General features: G+C 48.2%; 1 protein-coding gene across 1 annotated transcript in view; it reads right to left on the bottom strand.

The window, feature by feature from the left end:
- The window catches only part of CHSY1 (chondroitin sulfate synthase 1), a 102,861-nt gene extending 83,965 nt beyond the window's left edge, over positions 1 to 18,896 (bottom strand). The window contains exons 1-2 of the mRNA XM_079954247.1: positions 18,192 to 18,896; positions 4,847 to 5,342 (exon numbers count right to left, since the gene is read on the bottom strand). Coding sequence (XP_079810373.1) covers positions 4,847 to 5,342; positions 18,192 to 18,508 — 813 coding nt within the window. The 5' untranslated portion in view covers positions 18,509 to 18,896. The remainder of the gene's footprint in view (positions 1 to 4,846; positions 5,343 to 18,191) is intronic.
- Positions 18,897 to 22,012: the final 3,116 nt, after the last annotated feature.

Genomic DNA, 22,012 nt, shown 5'->3' with positions numbered 1-22,012 from the left:
AGAACAAATGAAATTTCCAATACAAATCACCGTAAGGTCCTTTCCCCACACAACCACCCATTCAGCTTGCCATCGCCTGCATTGCACGCCAATGCCCTATCAGTTTCAACAGCCAACAGCTTATTCCCTTAGGAGAGGTCATTCTAACTAACTGGAAGCAGATTAACAGTGCATCTTCTCACGAAAGCTGACCTCCCCTTCTTCCCAGGCACCAACCCCATATATACAAAGCAGCTGCAATGTCTACCCTGTCTCCTCCTCTCTACTATCACCCAATGAAGGTCATTCGGAAGATACAAGGATATAAAAGTAGCGTAGCCAGACTAATAACGAACGCCCTGTCTTTTTAAGAAGTACAGCTGCACAATTCCTTTTATAATCTCTGGTGAAAGAGAAAGAAAGCTACTTTCTCAGGGCAAAGCTGAGCACAATCGCCGGCAAGTAGTATCGTGGGGTGGCATAGAGATTACCTTTCTGTGCCATCGCTTAGCTGCCATCTGCCCACATTATGTTCAAGGCAGGCTACAGACGCCCTTTAGTAGATTCTCACTTGGCTTTCAAGGTTTGACCTCTGTATACTGGTAAATAGCCTACAATAGGGCCAAATGAGAAACAAAAGTGGCCTCTTTTCATTCATATATATCAGGCATGTCCAACTCTCTATAGACTGCAATCTACTCCCAGTATAATAAAACTGGCAGTGATCTACCCATTGTCATTGCCCAGAGTTGTTGAGCTATTTTTTTCTGGGGGTGCATAAAAACTCTACAACAACACTACACTAAGGGAGGGAATACAAGCTTTCACGGAGGCAGCGGAATTGGGACATAGCGCCGGGGGCAGGGCATGGAGCGACTGATCAGGAGCGCACAGGCGATCAATTTCTTCAATCGCACGATTGACCTGCAACGCCCTCGGCGTTCTACCTGTCGATCGCGGTCGACCGGTTGAACATGTCTGATATATATAAAATACACGTCATGCACATATAGAATGGGGTGTGTGCATTGTAGCTTAACAGTAAATGAAATGTGGACTGCCACAAGCAAATGGAACTTCTGGGAGGCCAAGGAAGAGGACTTGCCATCAGTCTCTCCCCGCCTCCACCAAGCATTTCCCTTTTGCAGCTGTCGGCCTCCTCTGGAGCCAGCTGTTAAATCATCCAACCTGGTAAGGAAGACCTCCTCCCTTCTGAAATCTATTTAAACCAGTCTGCTGAAGCTCTTTCAGCAAACTGGAAGTTTACTGCACATTAGCTTTCTCTTTGCTCTGTACTTATATATTTGTGTCTAGATGGTTTTACTTTTTGTAATATTGAATTTATTCTGCGTTTGCTAAATAGCTGATATGTAAGACTCTAAGAAAGGGATGCGGGTGGTACTGTAGGTTAAACCACAGAGCCTAGGACTTGCCAATTAGAAGGTCAGTGGTTCGAATCCCCGCGACGGGGGTGAGCTCCCGTTGCTCGGTCCCTGCTCCTGCCAACCTAGCAGTTCAAAAGCCCATCAAAGTGCAGGGCATTTTTGTGCGCTGCTCTGGTTCTCCAGAAGCAGCTTAGTCATGTTGGCCACATGCTGTACGCCGGCTCCCTCGGCCAATAAAGCGAGATGAGCGCCGCAACCCCAGAGTCGGTCACGACTGGGCCTAATGACCAGTTGTCCCTTTACCTTTACTTTTAAGACTATAAGAAGAGCCCCGCTGCATCAGACCAATGGTCCAGCCAGTCCAGCATCCCGTTTCTCAAAGAGTCCTGCCAGATGCCCATGGGAAACCCTCAAGCAGTTACCGTGTGCAAGAACGCTCTCCCTTCCTGTGGTCCCCTGCAACTGCTATTTAGAAGCACTGCTGCCTCTCAAAGTGGAGGCAGAGCATAACCACCATACCCTCCAGGAATCTGCCCGACCCTCTTTTAAAGCCATTCAAGTTGGTGGCCATCACTGCCTCCTGTGGCAGTGAGTTCCATAGTTTCGTCCTCTATGTATGTATTGGTACGTTTTGCAAACTGGTTTTTCTCTACTGCGCGTGCACACACCCTCAAAGTTCTGCATTTTGTTTCTTGCAAGCTATTGTGGACATGACTCACTGTGGGAAAGCGGCATACAAATGAAAGAAAACTAAATCAAAATGTATCTCCTCTACTCTTAGAGAACAGCAAACACTATTCTATCATCTCAGTTTACTTCCAGAGTCAAAAAGAGGAAAGTGTTTTGAGCAATGGACTAGGGAAGAAGAAGAAGAGTAGAAGAGGTTGGATTTGATATCCCGCTTTATCACTACCCGAAGGAGTCTCAAAGCGGCTAACAATCTCCTTTCCCTTCCTCCCCCACAACAAACACTCTGTGAGGTGATGGGGCTGAGAGACTTCAGAGAAGTGTGACTAGCCCAAGGTCACCCAGCAGCTGCATGTGGAGGAGCAGGGAATCGAACCCGGTTCACCAGATTACGTGACTACCGCTCTTAACCACTACACCACACCGGCTCTCATAGGGGTCACATGGGAGGATGTTTCTGTGCCCTTTTTGCTGATAAAGTAATGCCAACTCTCCAAACCCCTGCCTTAAAAATGGGTAATGCAAATAGGTGGATGGTGACAGCCCACTCATTTTCTTGTTCAGCTCTCAGTGGTGAGTCAGGTGCTCAAACAGGGAACTTGATCCATCTAGTTCAGTAGTCTACACTGACGGGCAGCAGCTTCCCAAGATTTTAAACAAAATCTCTCTCTCTCAGCTCTGCCTGGAGGCACAGGTGTCGTACTTTGGACCTCCTGCATGCAAGGCAGATGCTTGACCACTGAATTCCTTCCTCGGGGGTTGTTTGGTTTCTTAAAGGTAAAGGTAAAGGTACCCCTGTCCGTACAGACCAGTCGTGTCCGACTCTAGGGTTGTGCGCCCATCTCACTTAAGAGGCCGGGGGCCAGCGCTGTCCGGAGACACATCCGGGTCACGTGGCCAGCATGACGAAGCTGCTCTGGCGAGCCAGCACCAGCGCAGCACACGGAAACGCCGTTTACCTTCCCGCTATAAAGCGGTACCTATTTATCTACTTGCACTTAAGGGTGCTTTCGAACTGCTAGGTGGGCAGGAGCTGGGACCGAAAGACGGGAGCTCACCCCGCCGCGGGGATTCGAACCGCCGACCATGCAATCGGCAAGCCCTAGGCACTGAGGTTTTACCCACAGTGCCACCCGCGTCCCATCACCCACATTTGGTTTCTTACAGGAGTGTATTTTGCAGGTACATGTTTTAACCTTCCCCTCTTGTTGACTACCTGGGTTCTCAAAACTTGAGAGAAAGAGTGTGTGACTTAGACCATGTCTGAAAACAGGAAGATGAAATGCAGAGTGATTCTGATCAGTCAGGAACTGAGATCAGGGAGAAAAGGTAAGAGTTTATGTGAACAGTTTCAGAATAACCTGTCTAATACAGACCAGTCAACTAAGCATACCAAAGCTAGCTTTCGGGTTTCAGCGTATTTTCCCTCAAGCTCAGCACTAAAAAATAAAAAGGAGAAAGAGGAATTCAATGGAGGTGGGGGGAAGAAATGGGTGTCACTGGTGCAGGGCATGTTAATGTCCCATCTGCAAGGTGGTTCAGGAAGCTCTTGCAAACTGGTTTGCTTTTGCATGGTGCAAAAAGATCGCAGGTTGCACCACAGGCTGACAAAGAAGCAACGGTAGCTTCCCTTTCAGAATAAATTTAAAATGCCAGAGATTATTTAGGTCTGCCTCTGCCACTAATTAAAACACATAAGATGGTGGCAGTGATGACAGATGGGCAGGGTACAAATAATAAATTATTATTATTATTATTATTAATGGGAATTCTCCACACCTTTAACTTCCTATCTCAATTTAAGATTTCTCGCACGCACATCCTGAGTTTGGGAGGTAGTTCGCCAAGTTGCTGTCTTTAGCAAGATGTCCATAAGAGAAGAAAGGAAAACCACATTTTCTCCTTCAGTTATCCTCTGGGTTTTGCCTCAGTGCTAAAGAGCTTAAGGCAAGCTAGGGACTTACTGAACTGCAATGAACTTTTGCCTGAACCCAGTCCCTATAAACCGAACATAATCAAAATGTAACAAAGGGTACTGAACGCCAAACAAAGGGTACTCATCCGCCCCCCACCCCACCCCGCCACACAATGCAGAGATGAATACTTGCCTAGATTAAAATTTAACCGAAATTCCTCAAAATCAAAACCATTAGATCTGAAAGCAGATTTCCTGGAAGGCCTCCAACGATCGCACACAATTTGAGGAATACTAGTTTTCAGTCCATATGCTGCGGGTTGCTCAGGGGAGGGGGGAGAACACACACACAGCAAGAGAGATTTCCAGACAGATATGTCACCTAAATTTGCATTTTTCTCAAAGCACAACAGTTCTTCATTAACATGAGCTAAAAAAGAAGTATTAAAAAACATTTAAAGCTCTCCCCATCAGCACTAGTGTAGTGGTAGATTCAGAATTTCAGGGTTCCTTCATAATGGCTACAGCAACACCCCTTCTAAGATTATACAACAACCTAGAATTAAATAAATAAATAAATAAATAAATAAAGTCCCTTTATATGTAAGCACTGAAAACACAAGTTTCAGGAGCACCGAAAGCACAAGTTTCAAGAGAATTGTGTGCAATGGAACTTGCAAACCATTCTCTTGAAACTTGTGTTTTCAGTGCCTAAATGCTTAGCTTTGGAGCACACAGTGGCCAAAATGCTCCCACCTTCCATGCTGATTGAGAGACTCTGGGATACTGGAGACAGGGACCCTGCTGCAGAAATAGCAAGAAGTCTTCAACACTCCCCTCCTCCCACACACTGCTACCCTGGACCATACCAGCTACATACCTCGTAAGACCAGACGCACTGCACTCCTGCAAATCTCCGCACGCATCTCCCAATCTCCACATCCTCGTGGGTCGTGTACATCTCTCGAAGGCACTCCCCGATATGAGGGACCATCCTCCGCAGGACTTCCCGGCTCATGATGACGCCTGGGCCCCCCATGCAGAAGTTCTCCCCGGGCTCCAAGGCCAGCTTCCCCATTTCTTCCGTGGTGCCCAGACCCGTCTGCCCAAGGAAGAGGGGCTCGCTGCTGTTCAAGCTCCGAAGGAAGTTCTCCAGCTTGTCCCCCTTGACGTAAACATCGTCGTCGGCCCGCATGAACCATTCGTACTGGTCCAAGTAGTGGTCATGCATGTACTTGAGCATCATGAACGATTTCTTCTGGGGCGGGTAAGAGTCATCCACACCAGGCAGCGGCACGATGGGGATGGGGAGAGAGGTGTCTGAGCCCTCGCTGGAGAAGAACTCAACCTTGCCAGGGATGGTGCTGGACCACGTTCTGCAGAGTAGAAGACCAAAAACCAGTTATGCAAAACCGCTCTGTTTGTGCATATTCGTGGAGAGTATAGGAACATAGGATGCTGCCTTCTACTGAGTCAAACCATTGGTCCATCTAGCTCAGCATTACACAGACTGACAGGTTGATGCCCTGCAGGGGTTCAGGCAGGGGATATTCCCAGTCCTACCTGAAGATCTTGGGGCGAAAGCAGATGCTCTGCTGCTCTAAGCACTGGACAGGTGGGGTCTGGTAATGACCAAAGAGGCCTCGCCTGTGTTTTGATTGGCACACGATCTTTAATGGCCCCAGCTCAGTGGAAGAGCATTTGTTTTGCAGGCAGAAGGTCCCACGTTCGATTCCTGACATCTCCAGGTAGGGCTGGGGGCGAACTCCATCTGAACCCCTGGAGAGCTGCTGCCAGTCAGTGTAGCCAAGCTAGCTAGACCAATGGGTCTAACTCACTGTATTGATAAGAGCCCTCTGCCATGGCAGTAGAGCTGTGCTTATTGTGACCAAAATCGCAAAAGAGGGCACCTCATCTATATTTCATTTCTAAAGCTTCCTACCCACTGACCTGAGGACGGATCCTGCTGAACTGTAAGAGGCTTTCTCTGATAAGACAGATGGGGTGAAGTACTTGTCCTGCAGCCATCTAAGAAATTAACCCTAATCACTTCTTTTGACCAAAGGACTGAAACCTAGGCATTTAAACATGCACCCATGACCATAAGCTGATAATTTCAGGTACAAACAATCCAGAGTCTTTAGACCAAGCACTTTCTGGCCCATATGAATTCACATTTTGTCATTCTTTGAATGAACGTAGGAAGCAGCCTTATACAGAGTCAGAGCCATAGTCCTTGGACATTCCCATCCCTACCTGATGAGGCTGGGGCTCAAACCTGAGGCCCCTTCCTGACAGTGTACGCTCAGCCCATGAATGTAAGGTTTAGTCAAGGACCTTTTGCAAGGGAGTTTGTTGAATGCTTTATGGAGGTTCAAGCACATAATGTCTAGGAGGACATCCTCATCTACGTGTGTGTTGACATTCTAAGAGGCTTGTGAGTCGTGGCAGCTGAGGCTGATGAAGAGCTGTGGTGCCAAAACATCTGGCGAGCACCAAGTCGGGAGAGACTGTCTTCGTGTTTGTCTGAATCAACCAGGTATGTATTTCAGTATGAGATTCTATAATTTTAACAGTCACAAGCAATAATGATTGGGCACACTGCAAATCTGTTCAGAATCCCTCAACAGTGCATTACGGCAGAACTAAGCTAATCTGGGCAGCAAGGCCACACTCAAAACCATACATTGTTCCCAAAGTGGTTTAACAATCAATCCCTCTTCCCAGCAAACTCTGGGAATTGTACTTCTGGCAGTAGCTGTGCCCTATCAACTCTCAGCACCCTTACAAACTGCAACTCTCAGGATTTTTTTTAGGGGAAGCCATGACTGTTGAAAGCGACATCATCATAGTGCTTTAAATGTATGCTGTGAAGAATGTGACTTAACATAGACTGCCGTCGCCACTGTAATGCAAGGTTTCTGTTGCAGGTCTCTCTCAAGTCAGACCCAAAAAACAAGAGCCACCCAAGGGACAATTATGGCCAACATACACATTCAGTGTCTGCTCCAGGCTTTCAAAGACCATGAAGTCTAGACTACCCAATGTTCTCTTCTCAAATTTCCACCTATAATTTCTACCTACAAGAAGTGTGCTTTTGGCAGGAAGAGATGAGGGGAAAAACTCTCTGCTCAGTAACCAGATAGTTTTATAGCCGTCACCTTTTCTTCCTTCCCTGCACAAAGGTAGAACATTTTTAGTTATGTTAGACAGCTTTGTTCCAGACATTATCAGTGTTCAGAATCTGACCTGAAAACACTCAAGAGGTGCAAAAATAAAGCACTCTTTAAACGTGTTCTTCCTATTTTATACTGGGGGCTCACCAATCATTTTAGACAATAAACTGATCTGTTCACACATGACTAAGAAAAGGAAGGAAAGGCTGACTATTTTATGTGGCATTAGAATTTAAAATACTCACACATTTTAAAGTAATTTACATATACTTAAACTACCAGCCTATTTGGAAACAGATGAAAGTGGTTTGGGGTTTTTTCCAGCATAATAAAGGAGGAGCAGAAAAATTGCTGTTGATACGCCCAATACATATTAAAGTCAACACCATGGATTAATTTATCAGAATTCTATCAACCCAGCCTGTCCTACAGATATGGACTGGATAACAACAAAATGAAATCTGACAGAAAATAAATAAAATGTCCTTTAAAACGAATATATGTTAAGTGTAATTTAGGCTATTAAACATTTTTGCTGTCCAGGCGCATCCAAAGTATCTGGCAAGCCTATTAGAAAATAAGAAGGCACAATTTAAGATAGGGAATCTATTGAGATCCTACTTCTGTGAGCAGAGTTGAGCCAGACCTTCTGCGAATACAAAAAGTCACGGAGGTGTTTGCTTCAGCCGAAGCACCATTACAGTAAAAGCAGGCAGTCAAAATAATAAAAAAGAACAGAGGTTAGATTTGGACATTTGGCACCACCAAGAAAGGAGAACAAGAGGGGTCTTGAAGTTGCTCATCAACAGTTAGCAGCACAGACTGAGCAGGCACTTGGGCCACTTGATCACAGTCCCTTCCTACTGTTTCAATTACAGTAATTATTTCTAAAAGTGTATCGACACACATAAGTTAGCAGATGCAAATCAGTGCCCGCTTTTGTCTTATTTCTTGGTGATGCGTTTCCTCTTTTTTAAATGACGCGACAGGCTGTTTGTAAAAAGGGTCTTTTCTTTTGGGCTGCTTCCCATGATGTCTACTCTGCCTTCACTGCCAGGAGCCTGTGTGCTTCTGAAAACTGGTTGCTGGAAACCACAAGAGGAGAGAGTGGTCTTGTGTTCAAGTCTTCCTTGAGGGATTCCTATTGGGGCATCTGGGTGGCCACTGTGAGAACAGGATACTGGACTAGATGGGCCACAAGGCTGATCCAGCAGGCTCTTCTTATGCTCCTCCCAATTGCATTTTTGGGGGAGGGGGATAGGCCACTTTTCTCTGCCCCTTACCCTTTTCTCTCACCTCGCCAATTCATTCTTTGTAAGCCCAGACCGACACAACTACGGCTTACTGTGAGCAAGTAGTCTCAAAACAACCAAACACAGAACATATTTGATTCATTCTTTAGAGATCGTATCAAGGAAACAAAAGTTTCTCCCCCCTAAAATTAAACAAAAGTCAACCCGAAGCAGCTTCTTCCCCACAACCACCAAAGCCAGAAAGAGATAAACAAACATTAATTTTGGGTTTCTTCCCTTCTCTGAGTGTCACAGGAATACAGAAACTCAAGGCAGAAACTGTATAGGGATCTGCAATCATTCAGAGGCCACAAGGTTGTGGGATTTTGTGTGTGTAAAAAAAAACCCTGCTCTTGCTTTCATTATGAAGGCAACCTTGATTAATAAAAGCGCTCCCCCACCCCCCCACTCCAGGCAGATTCATCTGATAAAGTGGCAAGATTAGGTTCTCCCAGCTACTCCTGTTTAATGACTTCCCTTTACAAAAGCCAATTAATTCCCTTACTTGCTTCCCTGCACCATGAAAGATTAACTGCTCCAAGTCATGACTGCCAGAAAATACAGGCAGGCAGTTTCATTTGTACAAAAGACGAGCTACACCTAAGGCAGTGGTTTTTCTAAGCATCTGCCTTCAAGGAATCAGTTCCACAGACGCTAATCTGCAGAGGAATTCCTTTGAGTTACTCTTCTCAGGTGGCCACCTCAGGTCACAGTAACCTGGATAGGTGCAGTGTTCGGAGTGCTGCATTGGGAGACCTGGGTTCAAATCCCAAGGGCCTGACAAGAACTCTCAGCCTAATCTACCTCACAGGGCTGTTGGGATGATGTTATGTACTGAGTTGAATAGAATCCAAAATGCAGCAGTCTGATTGGTCCTAGAACAATAGGATTCAGAATGCAGCAGTCTGATTGGTCCTAGAACAATAGGACCCAGAATGCAGCAGTCTGACTGGTTCACAGGAGCCACCCAATCCAGCTCCAGGTGGAAGTGAATCCACAACCTGATTGGCCTACAGGAGAATCCCGGAATTAGCCAATCACGTGGGGCCCATTGTATAAATAATGTATATAAAGCATTATTTCTGGGGGAACTTCCATTCCTCTTCACCACTATGAGCTGAATAAAGAGCATGAAATCCACTCTCAACTCCGAGTACCGTATTTTTTGCACCATAACACTCACTTTTTTCCTCCTAGAAAGTAAGGGGAAATGTCTGTGCGTGTTATGGAGGGAATGCCTGCGGGTGGCGGGGGGGATTTGCTGCAGTCGTGAGCAGAGGATCCATGGTTCCCCTTCCTTCCCTCCTCCGTGGTTACAAAGCATGGCTCCACATGGATCCTCAGGATTTTTGCACTGGGCTACTCCAAACTCACTGTCAGATCACATGTCTGTGGCCACAGCATGAACCACAAAAATCATATATCCACTATTTCGTTTAGAATATTTTTTTGTTTTGTTTTCCTCCTCTAAAAACTACGTGCGTGTTATGGTCTGGTGCGTGTTATAGAGCGAAAAATACGGTATCTTTCAGATGATAAGGGAGGAGGAAGAATGTGCATGACAATGAGCTCTTTAGAGGTAGTTTAGAGTAACCTTGTAAATAAATAAAAACAAAATAAATAAAACAAAACAGGGGAAGGAAACCGCCACCTTGGGTTCCACAGTGGATGAAATAAATATTCACCTGGATACTGTGCACAATAAAATGAGGCTGTAGGATGCCTGACAGATACTCATCGGGCAAAGAGGACCATTGCCAATATTCTTAAAAGAGTTTTGTGGGAATTTGAAACATACCAAATAGATATATTATCTCAGCCTTCAGCAGCTTAGTATCCATGGGACTACAGCTTCCCTCAGACCAACAGACCCAGCCAGCAATTTGTGTGACCCAAATCCCTCTGCAATGTGCATTTCAATGTCAAGACATGTAGAGGTTCCTCAGCAGTGAAGCTGTATTGTAATTTCAATAATTTTAAGAGTTGGATTAGTCTTTACGGTGTCACTGTTTTTTATGGTTTTAGAGTGAAGCATCTTCTTAGGTTTCCAGTTCATCAACAATAATCTTGGTCCTGCCTCCAGGCTTCCCAAAGGCACCTGGTTGGCCACTGTGAAGGCAGGTTACCAGACCGGACGGGCCTTTGGACTGTACTACAACCACTACCACAGGGAAGTCTAATTTAGGACACTGGAAACTGCCTTACGCTTAGTTTGGTCACTGGTCCATCTAGCTCAGCACTGCCTCTGAATACCAGATGCTGGAGAACATGGGAGGGAGAGAAGACTGAATGGGCTTTTACCCTCCTTGTGGACTTTCCATAGGCACCTGGTTGGCCACTGTGAGAAAAGGATGCTGAATTAGATGGACCACTGGCTTGATCCAGCATGGTTCTTCTTATCATCCTATTTACCATCTCCCAATCCATTTGGTGGGGGGGTTAACATTGGCACATTTTAAAAATAAAATACATAAAGAACCATGGAAAGGAAATGAGGGCTTTGTTGTTGTTGTTGTTTGCAGAATGTTGATCACACAAACAAGATTTATGGAGGGCTGGACCTTTACAGCCAAGATACTAAACATCTCTAAGAGACTAGCATCTCAGTGTCACAGACACTGAAAATCTGGTGATTGATATTTTAACTAAAAAAGCAAACTCAGCCAGTTTGTAACAAAGGTAGGCTGCCTAATATGAAGTCAGGCCACTGATCCACCTAACTCAGTTTTGTTGACACTGACTGGCAGCAGCTTTCCACTGTTTCAGAGGATATTCCCAGCCCTACCATGAGATGCCAGGAATTGGACCAGGGACCTTCTACAAAGAAGGCAAATATTCCACCATTGAGCTCTGGCCCTTCTCCCAGCTGCTGCTTTAAGTGTCTCAGACCTGGCCTACAAAGTAGCAGAAATTAGGGGTGGAATTGTATCACAAGAGTCTGCAGTAGAAGATAGCGTCTGTACACTCCCAGTGTGGGGAGCAGCGAGGAATTGTCTACAAAAAGCCTAGCACCCTAAGGTTCTAGCCCAGCCTACACCCTGCTGGGCTAGTTTTCTGTCATGTAAGAAGGTCTGCTTCTTACATGAGGGAGTATTCAAACACTGCACCCCTATGCCAGCAGTTTGAAGTGGTACAGTCCATTCTACTACCTCGAGAGGACTCTTATCACCTCATTCTGCAGTGTGTGTAGCTCCAGACTATATATGCACTCCTCCTGCTGTTAAAACCCTTACACTAGCTTCCCATCGCCTTCTGGATCTAATTTTAATCTCCTAGCCTTTAGCTTTACTATTAGATAGATAGATAGATAGATAGATATAGATAGATAGACAGACAGACAGACAGACAGACAGACAGACAGACAGACAGCATTTATATACCACCTTTTCATAAAAGATCAGAGGTAGTGGACAGCAGCATTTGGGGGGGGGGTTAAAAGCAATACAAGAGAGTCATTAAAATGACTGGCTACTCAAGAAAAAAATTAATAGGCCTGTTGGCATAAAAAGAAAAGTATTCAAGAGGCACTTGGAAATAAAAAGCAAGGCTGCCTCTGCTGCATCTCTGTTGGAAAAGTGTCGCACAGCAGAGGACCAGAGAGACTAAATGCCCAGCTTACAATTAATGCCAGTCAGGACTCTGCAACTCAGGGGAAAACAAACAGCTCTCCTCTGGATGATCACAGTAATGGGGCTGGGATGTAAGGGCTCAGGCAGTCCTTAAGCTATCCTGGTCACAAGTTGTTTAGAGGCCTCTGCAGCATTTCTCCAGCCTGTATATGGGTACTTATTTCCCCGCTCTTTGCTCCTCTGACTCTACCATCCTGAGCTAGCCAAACACACCCCTACATCCTGAAATACTCTTCCCATTCCCACTTACTGCCCTTAGGCCTCAAACTCTTTTTGTTTCTGAAAGTGCATGCAAAACCACCTCTCTTCCTCAAAATGTTCCTCAAAACCCACCTTTGCTGCACACAAACACAAACACACACGTTATGCTTAATTGCAAATAATAACCTTGACACACATTCGCCTCGCCTGCCTCTCCACTTCCATCTCTTCTGTTGTGCTCCCCATTGACAGTTCCACCACTGCAAGCTCTGTGAGGCCAAGGAAGTGGCTGCAACTTGCTTTTGCTACGAAACTCTGCAAAGCTCATGGGTTACACGCATGTGTGCATACCTGAACAAAGCAACCAAGTGAAGGCTACCTTTATACCAGTATAAGCAAACCAGTAAAACCTCCTCTGAATTCCTGCATTGCAGGGTGTTGGACTAGACGAAGGTACCTCAGGGTACCTTCCAGTTCTTACAATTCTATGATTCCAGGAAATCAAGAGAGTTAAGTTCTCAAAAAGGATAGTTTTCGTTACATGCAACACTTGGTGTCACCTATGTGAGTTTTGCGCATGGGGGGGGGGTGTCTCGAAAAAGGGATAATAGGCTGGAGTTTAAAAAGCCTGGTGATTTACCCAGGACAACATGGCTATGACTCAACAGCTACTAGCCATGATGCCTATGTCCTGCCTCCATGGTTGGAGGCAGCAATGCTTCGGAATACCAGTTGCTGGAAGCGACAGGAGGTGAAAATGCCCATGTGCTCAGATCCTGCTTGACAGTTTCCCACAGGCATCTGGCTGGCCACTGCGTGAACAGGATGCTGGACTAAATAGGCCATTGGTCTGATCCCCCAAGGTGTTTTTCTTATGTAGCCTACAAAGGGCTATGTTTCAGGGGAAGGAAACACGCATTTAAAAGGAGATGGTCCCATGTTCAGCATCCTGTTATGTCCAGTTAAAATAACCCAGGTAGTAACATTGAAAAAGATCTCTGGCTACAATACAGTGGTACCTCGGGTTACAGATGCTTCAGGTTACAGACTCCACTAACCCAGAAATAGTACCTCAGGTTAAGAACTTTGTTTCAGGATGAGAACAGAAATTGTGCTCCGGCAGTGTGGCAGCAACGGGAGGCCCCATTAGCTAAAGTGGTGCTTCAGGTTAAGAACAGTTTCAGGTTAAGAACGGACCTCTGGAACAAATTAAGTTCTTAACCTGAGGTACCACTGTATTGAAAAACGACTGAGCCAATGAATTGCTTTGGATCTCTGTGTATTGTACGGTCAACACTATGGTGGTGTGTACCGGTATATGTCTGTGTGTTAGTTAACAAAGCACTTCCCTTTGCAATCTTCACAATTCTAGGCCCATAAGAAACCCCACCACTACCACCAGCTAAGCTATTCACTCCCTGGAAGTTGAACTTTCTGTATATGGTAAAGGGGTCAGGGCGGGGGGTGAGTGGGATAAAATAATTTCCCAATCAATCAATTACATTTTTAAAAGCTTCCACTCTGTTAGAAGCGGGGGGAAAGAAAATGAGCTGGTTTCAATTACGGGCTCGTTTGTGCCAGAATCCTTGCCAAAAGTTATAATTCAGTACATGAACATTAGCTTCTTACAGCCTCACTGAGAACAAGGGTGCTTAATCGATGCCACCTAAATGATTCGGAGGAAAAAAGATGAGCCACAAATGAAGGAAGCCTCTTAAATCACGGCTCTCGGGTGGATTGCAGGCACCAGTTTTGCTGAATAATACACCATGCATTTAAAGTACTATAGTACCACTTTAGCAGTCATGTCTTCCCTCAAATAATTCTAGGAGCTGCAGTTTCTTAAAGGTGCTGAGCATTGTTTGAACTCTATTCCCCTTTAAGAACTCCCCTACAATTTCCAGTGTTCCCTGGGAAGAGGGATTGGTTGTTAATTTACTGGGAATTGCAACTCTGTGAAGGGAATAAGGGCCTCCTAACAACTCTCAGCCCCTTTAGCAAACTGCGGTTCCCAGAATGCATTGGAGGAAGCCATGACTGTTAAAGCAGTATAACAAGTGTTTTAAATGTGTGCAATGGATGCAGCCTAAGTATAGCTGAGTGCAGAAGGTCAGCCCCCCTGTTGTGAAAAGAAATCCACCTAAAGAGCCTGCAATATCCTGTCACTTTCTCCTAATGTCCCACTATACCAGGGGTTGTCAACCTGGTCCCTACCACCCACTAGTGAGCATTTCAGGATTCTAGGTGGGCGGTAGGGGGTTCTATGGCACAAGCGGAATCCTCCTTCCATCGAGCACTGGTGGGCGGTAAGGAAATTTTACCATCAAGAAAGATGCATTAGTGGGCAGTAGGTATAAAAAGCTTGACTATACACTCGGCCAGGGCAGGCTTGGTTCTTAATGCTTTTGGGTCTCAAGGTGCAGGGAAGAGATTTAGCTATTGTCTATCTCCCCCAAGGGGACGCAGGTGGCGCTGTGGGTTAAACCACAGAGCCTAGGACTTGCTGATCAGAAGGTTGGTGGTTCGAATCCCCCCCGTTGCTCAGTCCCTGCTCCTCCCAACCTAGCAGTTTGAAAGCACGTCAAAGTGCAAGTAGATAAATAGGTACCACTCCAGCGGGAAGGTAAACAGCATTTCCGTGTGCGGCTCTGGTTCACCAGAAGCGGCTTGGTCATGCTGGCCACATGACCTGGAAGCTGTACGCCGGTTCCCTCAGCCAATAAAGTGAGATGAGCGCCACAACCCCAGAGTCGGTCACGACTGGACCTAATGGTCAGGGGTCCCTTTACCTTTATTCCTCCCTCCCCAGATTCCTGACTGCCTCCTTTCCGCACCAGAACATTGGTAGCTGACTTGTATGGAGTCAGACCATTGGTCCATCCAGCTCAGTACTGTCTACACTTTCTGGCAATCTCTTTCCAGGGTTCCAAGCAGGAAGTGTTCCCCAGCCCTACCAGGAGATGCTAAAGATTGAACCTTGGACCTTCTGCATGCAAAGCAGATGTTCTACAACTGAGCTGCAGACCTTCCCCGGAAGCATTGCATTCCCAAGTCCAAAAGGCGTTACATTTGCAAGCATTGATTGGGTTTTAGGGCTAAACCTGCCCACTGCTAACACTGGATGGCCTAACATCTGATAGCTTGCACCTCAAGAGGATATGATGCATATATGCTCTTCATGTGCTATGCCTTTCATAAAGGCAGACATTTATTACCTGGCTCTCAGAACACTGTTGCAGGAATTGAAGTCAGGCCAGCTTGTCTGCTTTAGGGGTTGAAGAAAGGACTTGAACTCTCTCCTCCCGCGTTCCTGCCACACACTTGATCAAATCTAATAGTCCTTTGGCTAATGTAAAACAAAGCAAACGGCTATTTACACGCACCCGGGAAACTGGATTTGCCCCTTCCAAGCAAACGTTTGTAGTTTGCAGAGCAGAGGTGGGGAACCTGTGATTGTCCAGATGCCATCGGACTACATCTCCCATCATCCAATGCATGGCCAAACTATGGAACTCACTTCCGCAGAGGGCAGCAATGCCTTCCAACTTGGATGCCTTAAAAAGGATTAGTGATAGAACAAGGCTAGCAATGGCAACTAGACATGATGGCTATGCTTTGCCTCGGCAGGTGGAGGCTGCAGTGCTTCTGAATGCCACTTGCGGGAAACCACAGGAAGAGAGAGTGCTAATGTGCTCCCGCAAGCATCTGACTGGTCACTGTGAGAACAGGATACTGGACCAGACAGGCCACTGGCCTCTTCCTCATGGTCCATGTTGGCTGGGGTGATGAGCTGGAGTCTTAATCTGTGGGGCCACAGACTGCCCACTTGCATTATAGAGAAGGGGATATTCAACCTGCAGGATGCATCGCACTCCTGGCAATTCCGTTTCTTTTCCCCTTGCAGAGAAGCCATTAAGCTGGGAGGTCCACCATCGCCAACAGGCTGTTCTGTGTCTACCCAATGGCATCACTTCCTACCTAATCAACTTGATTTAGTAATTCTTGCGGTGTCTGCAACAAGCAGAGGAAGAGTCTCAGACCGAAGAAACAAGAAACTGCAAGGAAGCCCAGTGGTAGATCACCTGCTTTTGATGCAGAAGGTCCCTGGTTCAATCCCCACCATGTCCTGCAGAAACCCTGTAGAGCGGCTGCCTGCCAATGCAAGCAACACTGAGCTAGCCAGTGTAGCTGACTCTGTGTAAGGCAGCTGCCTGTGTTCATTCAAAGAACATCAAAATGTGAATTCATATGGGCCAGAAAGTGCTTGGCCTAAAGACTCTGGGTGGTCTATATCTGAAATTATTTGCATGTGGTTGCGTGTTAGCAACTAAGGACATAAGAGCCTGCTGGATCAGGCCAGTGGATCATTGAGTCCAGTATCCTGTTCTCACAGTGGCCAACCAGATGCCCCAATGGGAAACCCACAAGCAGGACCAAAGGGCAAGAGAACTGACCCCACCACCCTGCTGAACTGGCATTCAGAAGCATCACTGCCTGCAGCCATAGGGGAAGAGCAGAGTCAAAACTCGGGTTTCAATCGTTTGGTCAAATGAAGCTGTTTTGGTTTCCTTCCTTAAACAGATGCAGGGCAAATATTTCACCCCACCTGTCTTATAGGATAAACCCCCGTTACTGTCCAGCAGGATCCTTCTTCAAGTCACCGAGCAGGAAGCTTTAGAAATGAGATAGAGATGAGATGCCCTCTTGGGGGATTTTGATCACAACAGCAGGCACACAAAGCTGTTATAAAGATTGGCTGCCCATCAGGACACAGGCAAGGCCTCCCTGGTCAATCCCAGTGCCCATCTGTCAGTGCTTAAGAGAAGCCAGCAGGTATTCAGCAAGAAACCCCCCCTCCTGGAATTATGAAGCAGGTTTGAGATGCTTATGGGGAGGGAGGAGGGGAAATAAAACAAGATTCCCTTCCTCTCTAATGCAAGCCTTTATCTTCTTAACAGATGGGAAGCTAGCAGCACATATACAAAGGAAGCAAGCTGGTCTCAGTCTCTCTCCCCTCCGCTCCAGAGATCTCCAAACCACCTCCACCAAAACCAAGGGAGGGTGTGTCATGCGTTTTCACATACAGAATTATCATGCCAAGGAAGCTAACTGGCAGAACTTACAAGCCGCATTCCCTATGCCAGGGATTGTTCTCTTGTGAGAGAGGGCTGCCAGAGAGGAGTGGCTCTCACATCCCTGAAGAGCAAGGAACAGGCAAAAGAAAATTCTGGGAATGAATTCCTGGAAGAGGAAGACAGGTGAGAGGGTTCTCTCCCCATCTCCCATGTGCAGTGGAAAGAGAGACCCATTTAACATGCACCATGCGGTTGTGCAGAGTGGGAGGAAGGTGATGGGGTGTCAGTGAGACAGGCCTTGCCACATGCATCGCTGGGCATGGAAGAGAGACGCAGGATAGCAGTTAATTGCAAGGTAAAAGCTAGGAAGACAGGGAACTGCCTTATGAGTCAGACCACTGGGTTCATTTAGCACGGGGCTGTCTATGGGGACTGGCAGTGGCTCTCCACAATTTCAAACTGGGGCCTCTGCCAGTCCTACCTAGAGGTTCAGGGGACTGAACCCCAGACCTTCTGCATGCCTTACCACTGAACCACAGTTCTTCCTAACAATCTAAGATTCTAGTCCTCATTGTCCTGAATAAAAAGTTGACTGAAATGGGAAGCTGCTTTAGATCACTGGCGTATCCAGCTAAGTACTCTCTCAGTGACTCTCCAGGGCAGAGGCCTCTCCCAGCCCTACCTGGAGATGCCACTCTGAGACCCTCTGAACACAAAGCAGGCGAAGCAGCAATGAGCCATGTCCTGTCCCACAAATGGGTGTTAGAAGCCTTCCTAGCCACACAACAGAGGGTAAATTAAGTCTGCGGTTCAGAAGGTGGGTGGGTGGGAGAAAAGAATGGAGGTCCTCACCTGTAAGCCGCCACCGCTCGGTTCTGCAGGTATTTCTGAGCCGTCATGACCCCCACAAAGAGGAAGTTCTTGGCAGGCAGGATCTCGCCTTGGTGCTCGGCAGGGTCCTGATGCCACAGCAAGGCCCCCCGGGAGTCTCGGTGCAGCAGCCCCCCACTGGCCTTTGTCCGGCACCCTTCCAGGCTAGCCTTCCGCCGGTGCTGTCCTGCTCTCTTCAGCTCCGAGGCTCGAGGGAGGATGAGCCGGGAAGCCAGGATGAAGCCCAGCACCAGACCGAGCAACACGCTGAGCCAGGAGCGGCGGCTTCTGCCAGCCATTCCCCACCCCCTGCCTCAGCACACCAGGGCCCCCCAAAACAGACACACACACCCCTCAATTTCAGATCTCCAGAACAGGGCGCCTTCTCTTTCTGTCCCTTGGCCACTAGAGCTTCCCCCAAAACAGGAAGCACCCCAAGGGTAGTGCGTGGAGGGGGGGTAGGTCTGAGCTCTGGAATCCGAAAGGGGGGTTTCCTGTACCCCTCTCTGCCTTCTGAGGCCTCCCTCTTCCTGTCCTCCCCAGATATCCCAGTCCTCTGCCACCTACTTCAGTTCTGAGCTTTTCTGCACCCCTTCTTCCCAAACCCCACAAACTGAGCAGGATTCCGCCGCCCCACAGCCTAACTGACCACTCCCCCTCCCCAAAGGAGACCTAAGCACTCTTCCCAACTCCAGCGCCTTTCCTCCCCCCACCGCGCCTTGCTTAATGGGCTGCCTGCAAAAAGAAAAAGGAAAAGCGCCGCCTTGCCCCCCCTTTCTTGCTTAGGACGCCCCCCCCAAAAAAAGAGCAGCCCTCTCTTTATCTCTCTGCCGCCCCTTCTCTTTCCTGGCCGCCTCCTTCCCGCAACTCCAGCTGGGACACCCCCACCTCCTCGCTCCGGCCCAGGAGCGCCCCGCGCCCCCGGCCCTTCCTCCTCCTCCTCCTGCTCCTAGCCGGCCCGGCTGGGCTGCCCCGGCGGCGAAGGGAAGCTCAGCGTCTCCGAGAGCGCCGCGGCCATGGGGGAGCCTCCCGCTCCGCCTCCTCCGGCGGCGGCTGTGCTGCTGTGCCGGGGAAGCGCGCTTTGTTCGGACGCCTCCGCCTCCGCCGCTTCTTCCTCCTCTCCCTCCGCCTCCTTTGCGGCCGCTAGTGCTGCCGTGGCTCGCCGCCTGGACGCAGCCCGGGGCCGCCGCCTGCTCGCCGGGCGCCCGCGGGCTCCGCCTGGCCCTGCTGCTGCTGCGGCTGCTGCTGCTTCTTCCGCGGCTGCTGCTCCTCCTGCCGCCGCCGCCGCCGCCACCGCTCCTGCCCGGCCCGGGGATACTGCCCGCGCATCCCAGCTCAATTCGCCATGGCGCGCCGGGGCGGGGGGGAAAGAGGGCGGAGCGGGGAGGCGGAGGCGAGCCAGCCCCTGGCCGCCACCTCTCCGCCTGCCAGCCAGACGGCCCGGCCGCCGTTCGGGGCGCACGGAGCCCGGGCGCAGCGCAGCGCGTCCCGGACGCAACCCTCGGCCTCTCCCGCTCGCTCGCTCGCTCGCTCTTCGCCAGCGGCGGGCTCCGAGGAGAAAGGGGGGTCTCTCCCGCACTTGGCAGGCCGAGGGAGGAGGGAGGCTGCTGGCAGGGAAGCCGGGGGGCCCCGGAGAGGGAAGGCCGGCGGGGAGGAAGGAAAGGGGAAATGGGAAGCGGGAGGGAGGCTCGAAATCGAGATTTTTGAATGACGACTCGCCTCGCCCGGCCAGAGGCCCAGCCTGGCAAATAAGAACGCGCGCAAGTCACTAGCCCCTAAGAACAAAAGTTGTGCTGCGTAAAGGGGGTTGTTATTTTTATTATATATTTTGTGGTTTTATATTTTGATTTTGTACTGTGAACCGCCCTGAGACCTCCGGGTATAGGGCGGTATAGAAATTCAATAAATAACAATAAATAATACAGGGTGAGTCCTTTAAAAGAGGCCCCGTGGATGCAGAGTACACATGTTCCACTGGGCATCTTTTAAAAGACTCACCCTGTATTTATAAAGAGAGCTTGCTGCATCAGGCGATGGCCCACCTAGTCCAGCATCATGGTGGCTGACCAGGTGCAGACAGGCCCGGGGCACAAGAGCACACTGGCATTCAGAAGCATTACTGCCTTCCACTGTGGAGGCAGAACAGTAGTCACCATCCCTAGTAGCCATTGGTAGCCATTCTTCATGGAAGTTCCCAATCCTCTTTTAAAGCAATCCAAATTTGTGGCCATCTCCAGCCCAGCCCTTTCCAGTTTGGGGCCACCTTTCCAGCTGTTTTGGACATCATCTGATGGGAACTGTCATCCTAAAGAGTTGGAGAGGGAGCCCCAGAAATATTCACCCAAAGATTCCCTGCCAGATTCTTCTTGGAAGTGATTATCCCTTGCTGTGAGTAAAAGTGAGGAAGCCAGAACCAGTCCTGCATTCTAGCTCCTGATGGCCCCCCCATCTGGTGCATATACAGAGATAGACTGCATCTGGACATGGAGGTTCTTTTCACCTGACCTTAAGTGTGGCGAATAGCCAGAGACTTACCTGGTCCTTTTTCAGATGCTAGGAGCTAACTGGTTCGAAATGCCATTGATTTCAGTGGGCTGTATTTCTAAGTTAATCAGTGATCCAATGTATGCTTAGGGCCCCATCTGCGCTATGCCTTTAAAGCGCTATCATACCACTTTTAATAGTCATGGCTTCCCCCAAGAATCCTCCCCATTCCATGTGCAACAGCCAATGAGACTGGCTATTGAATCTCACTTCAATGCTGGCAACAAGATGGAACCCTCCGCTCCACCTGAGGGTAGCGAACCTAGGAGGCACAGGGCTCTGTCAACTCCTTGCCACCTCTCAGCATCTGCTGTCAGAGGCAGCTGCCTCACTGTGCCTTATGATGGGGCTGGTACGTTCTGTGTCTGCGGGCCCACCCAAAAGAGGGACAGTTGACTTCAGACTTTGTAGATTAATGAGCCTCAATGTGGCCCCAAAATGAGCAGGTCTTCTCAGGGCTGTCTTTTGTATCCTGGTTCCAATACCTGAGGACATAATACATATGCATGGCAATTTAAAGCAGGGGGCTGAAGGCCAAATGCATGCCATGCACAGCCTCTCCCTAGGCTAAATCCCTTCATCAGACCTGCTTCACATCAGCTAGGCCAGGGGTGTCCAACTTCCAAGAGACTGCTTGGGACTGATCTTCTAAGAGATCTACTCCCACTATAAATAAACTGGCAGTGATCTACCCATTGGATTGCCCCTGGAAGATTGCTCTGAAGAGAATGTGGCCCACCTCTAATTTAAGGTTTGCATGTAATTAAGGGAAAACTGGTACACTGGCTACAAGCATTTCAATGGGAAAAGTTATGTGGAGGCCACAATTCTAAGATAAGGGTCCAGGCACTGCATGCCAAATATCCCAGATTCACCACTATCTCCCATTAAAAGGATCTGAGAGATCAAAACTGGGAATTCCATTGAGACCTTGTAGAGCTGCTGCTAATTGGAGTAAGACAGTTCTGAGCTCTAGATGGATGACTCAGGATAAAGCAGCTGCATACTGTATGTTCGTATAAACACTGCAGATGATACAGGCAGCCTCTTTATTACTTTATTACTCAACTCATATATTTTCCACTTGGAGATTGGAACTCCAGAACAAAATGTACGACCATAAGGCAGCAGCTTTCACGAATGCTCTGAAGTGGCCAATTTTATTTCTCCCACTCCTTGAATCGACTTGTGTGTGAGCCCAACCTGAACCCAAGGCATTGAAACGCAGCCAGTGGTCTGTTTGAGTATTTTATCAGTGG

The sequence above is a fragment of the Podarcis cretensis genome, assembly GCF_951804945.1.
Source record: "Podarcis cretensis genome assembly, chromosome: 14".
NCBI lineage: Eukaryota > Metazoa > Chordata > Lepidosauria > Squamata > Lacertidae > Podarcis > Podarcis cretensis.
Note: the sequence above shows the minus strand (reverse complement) of the source record. Positions and strands in the feature narration are given on the sequence as shown.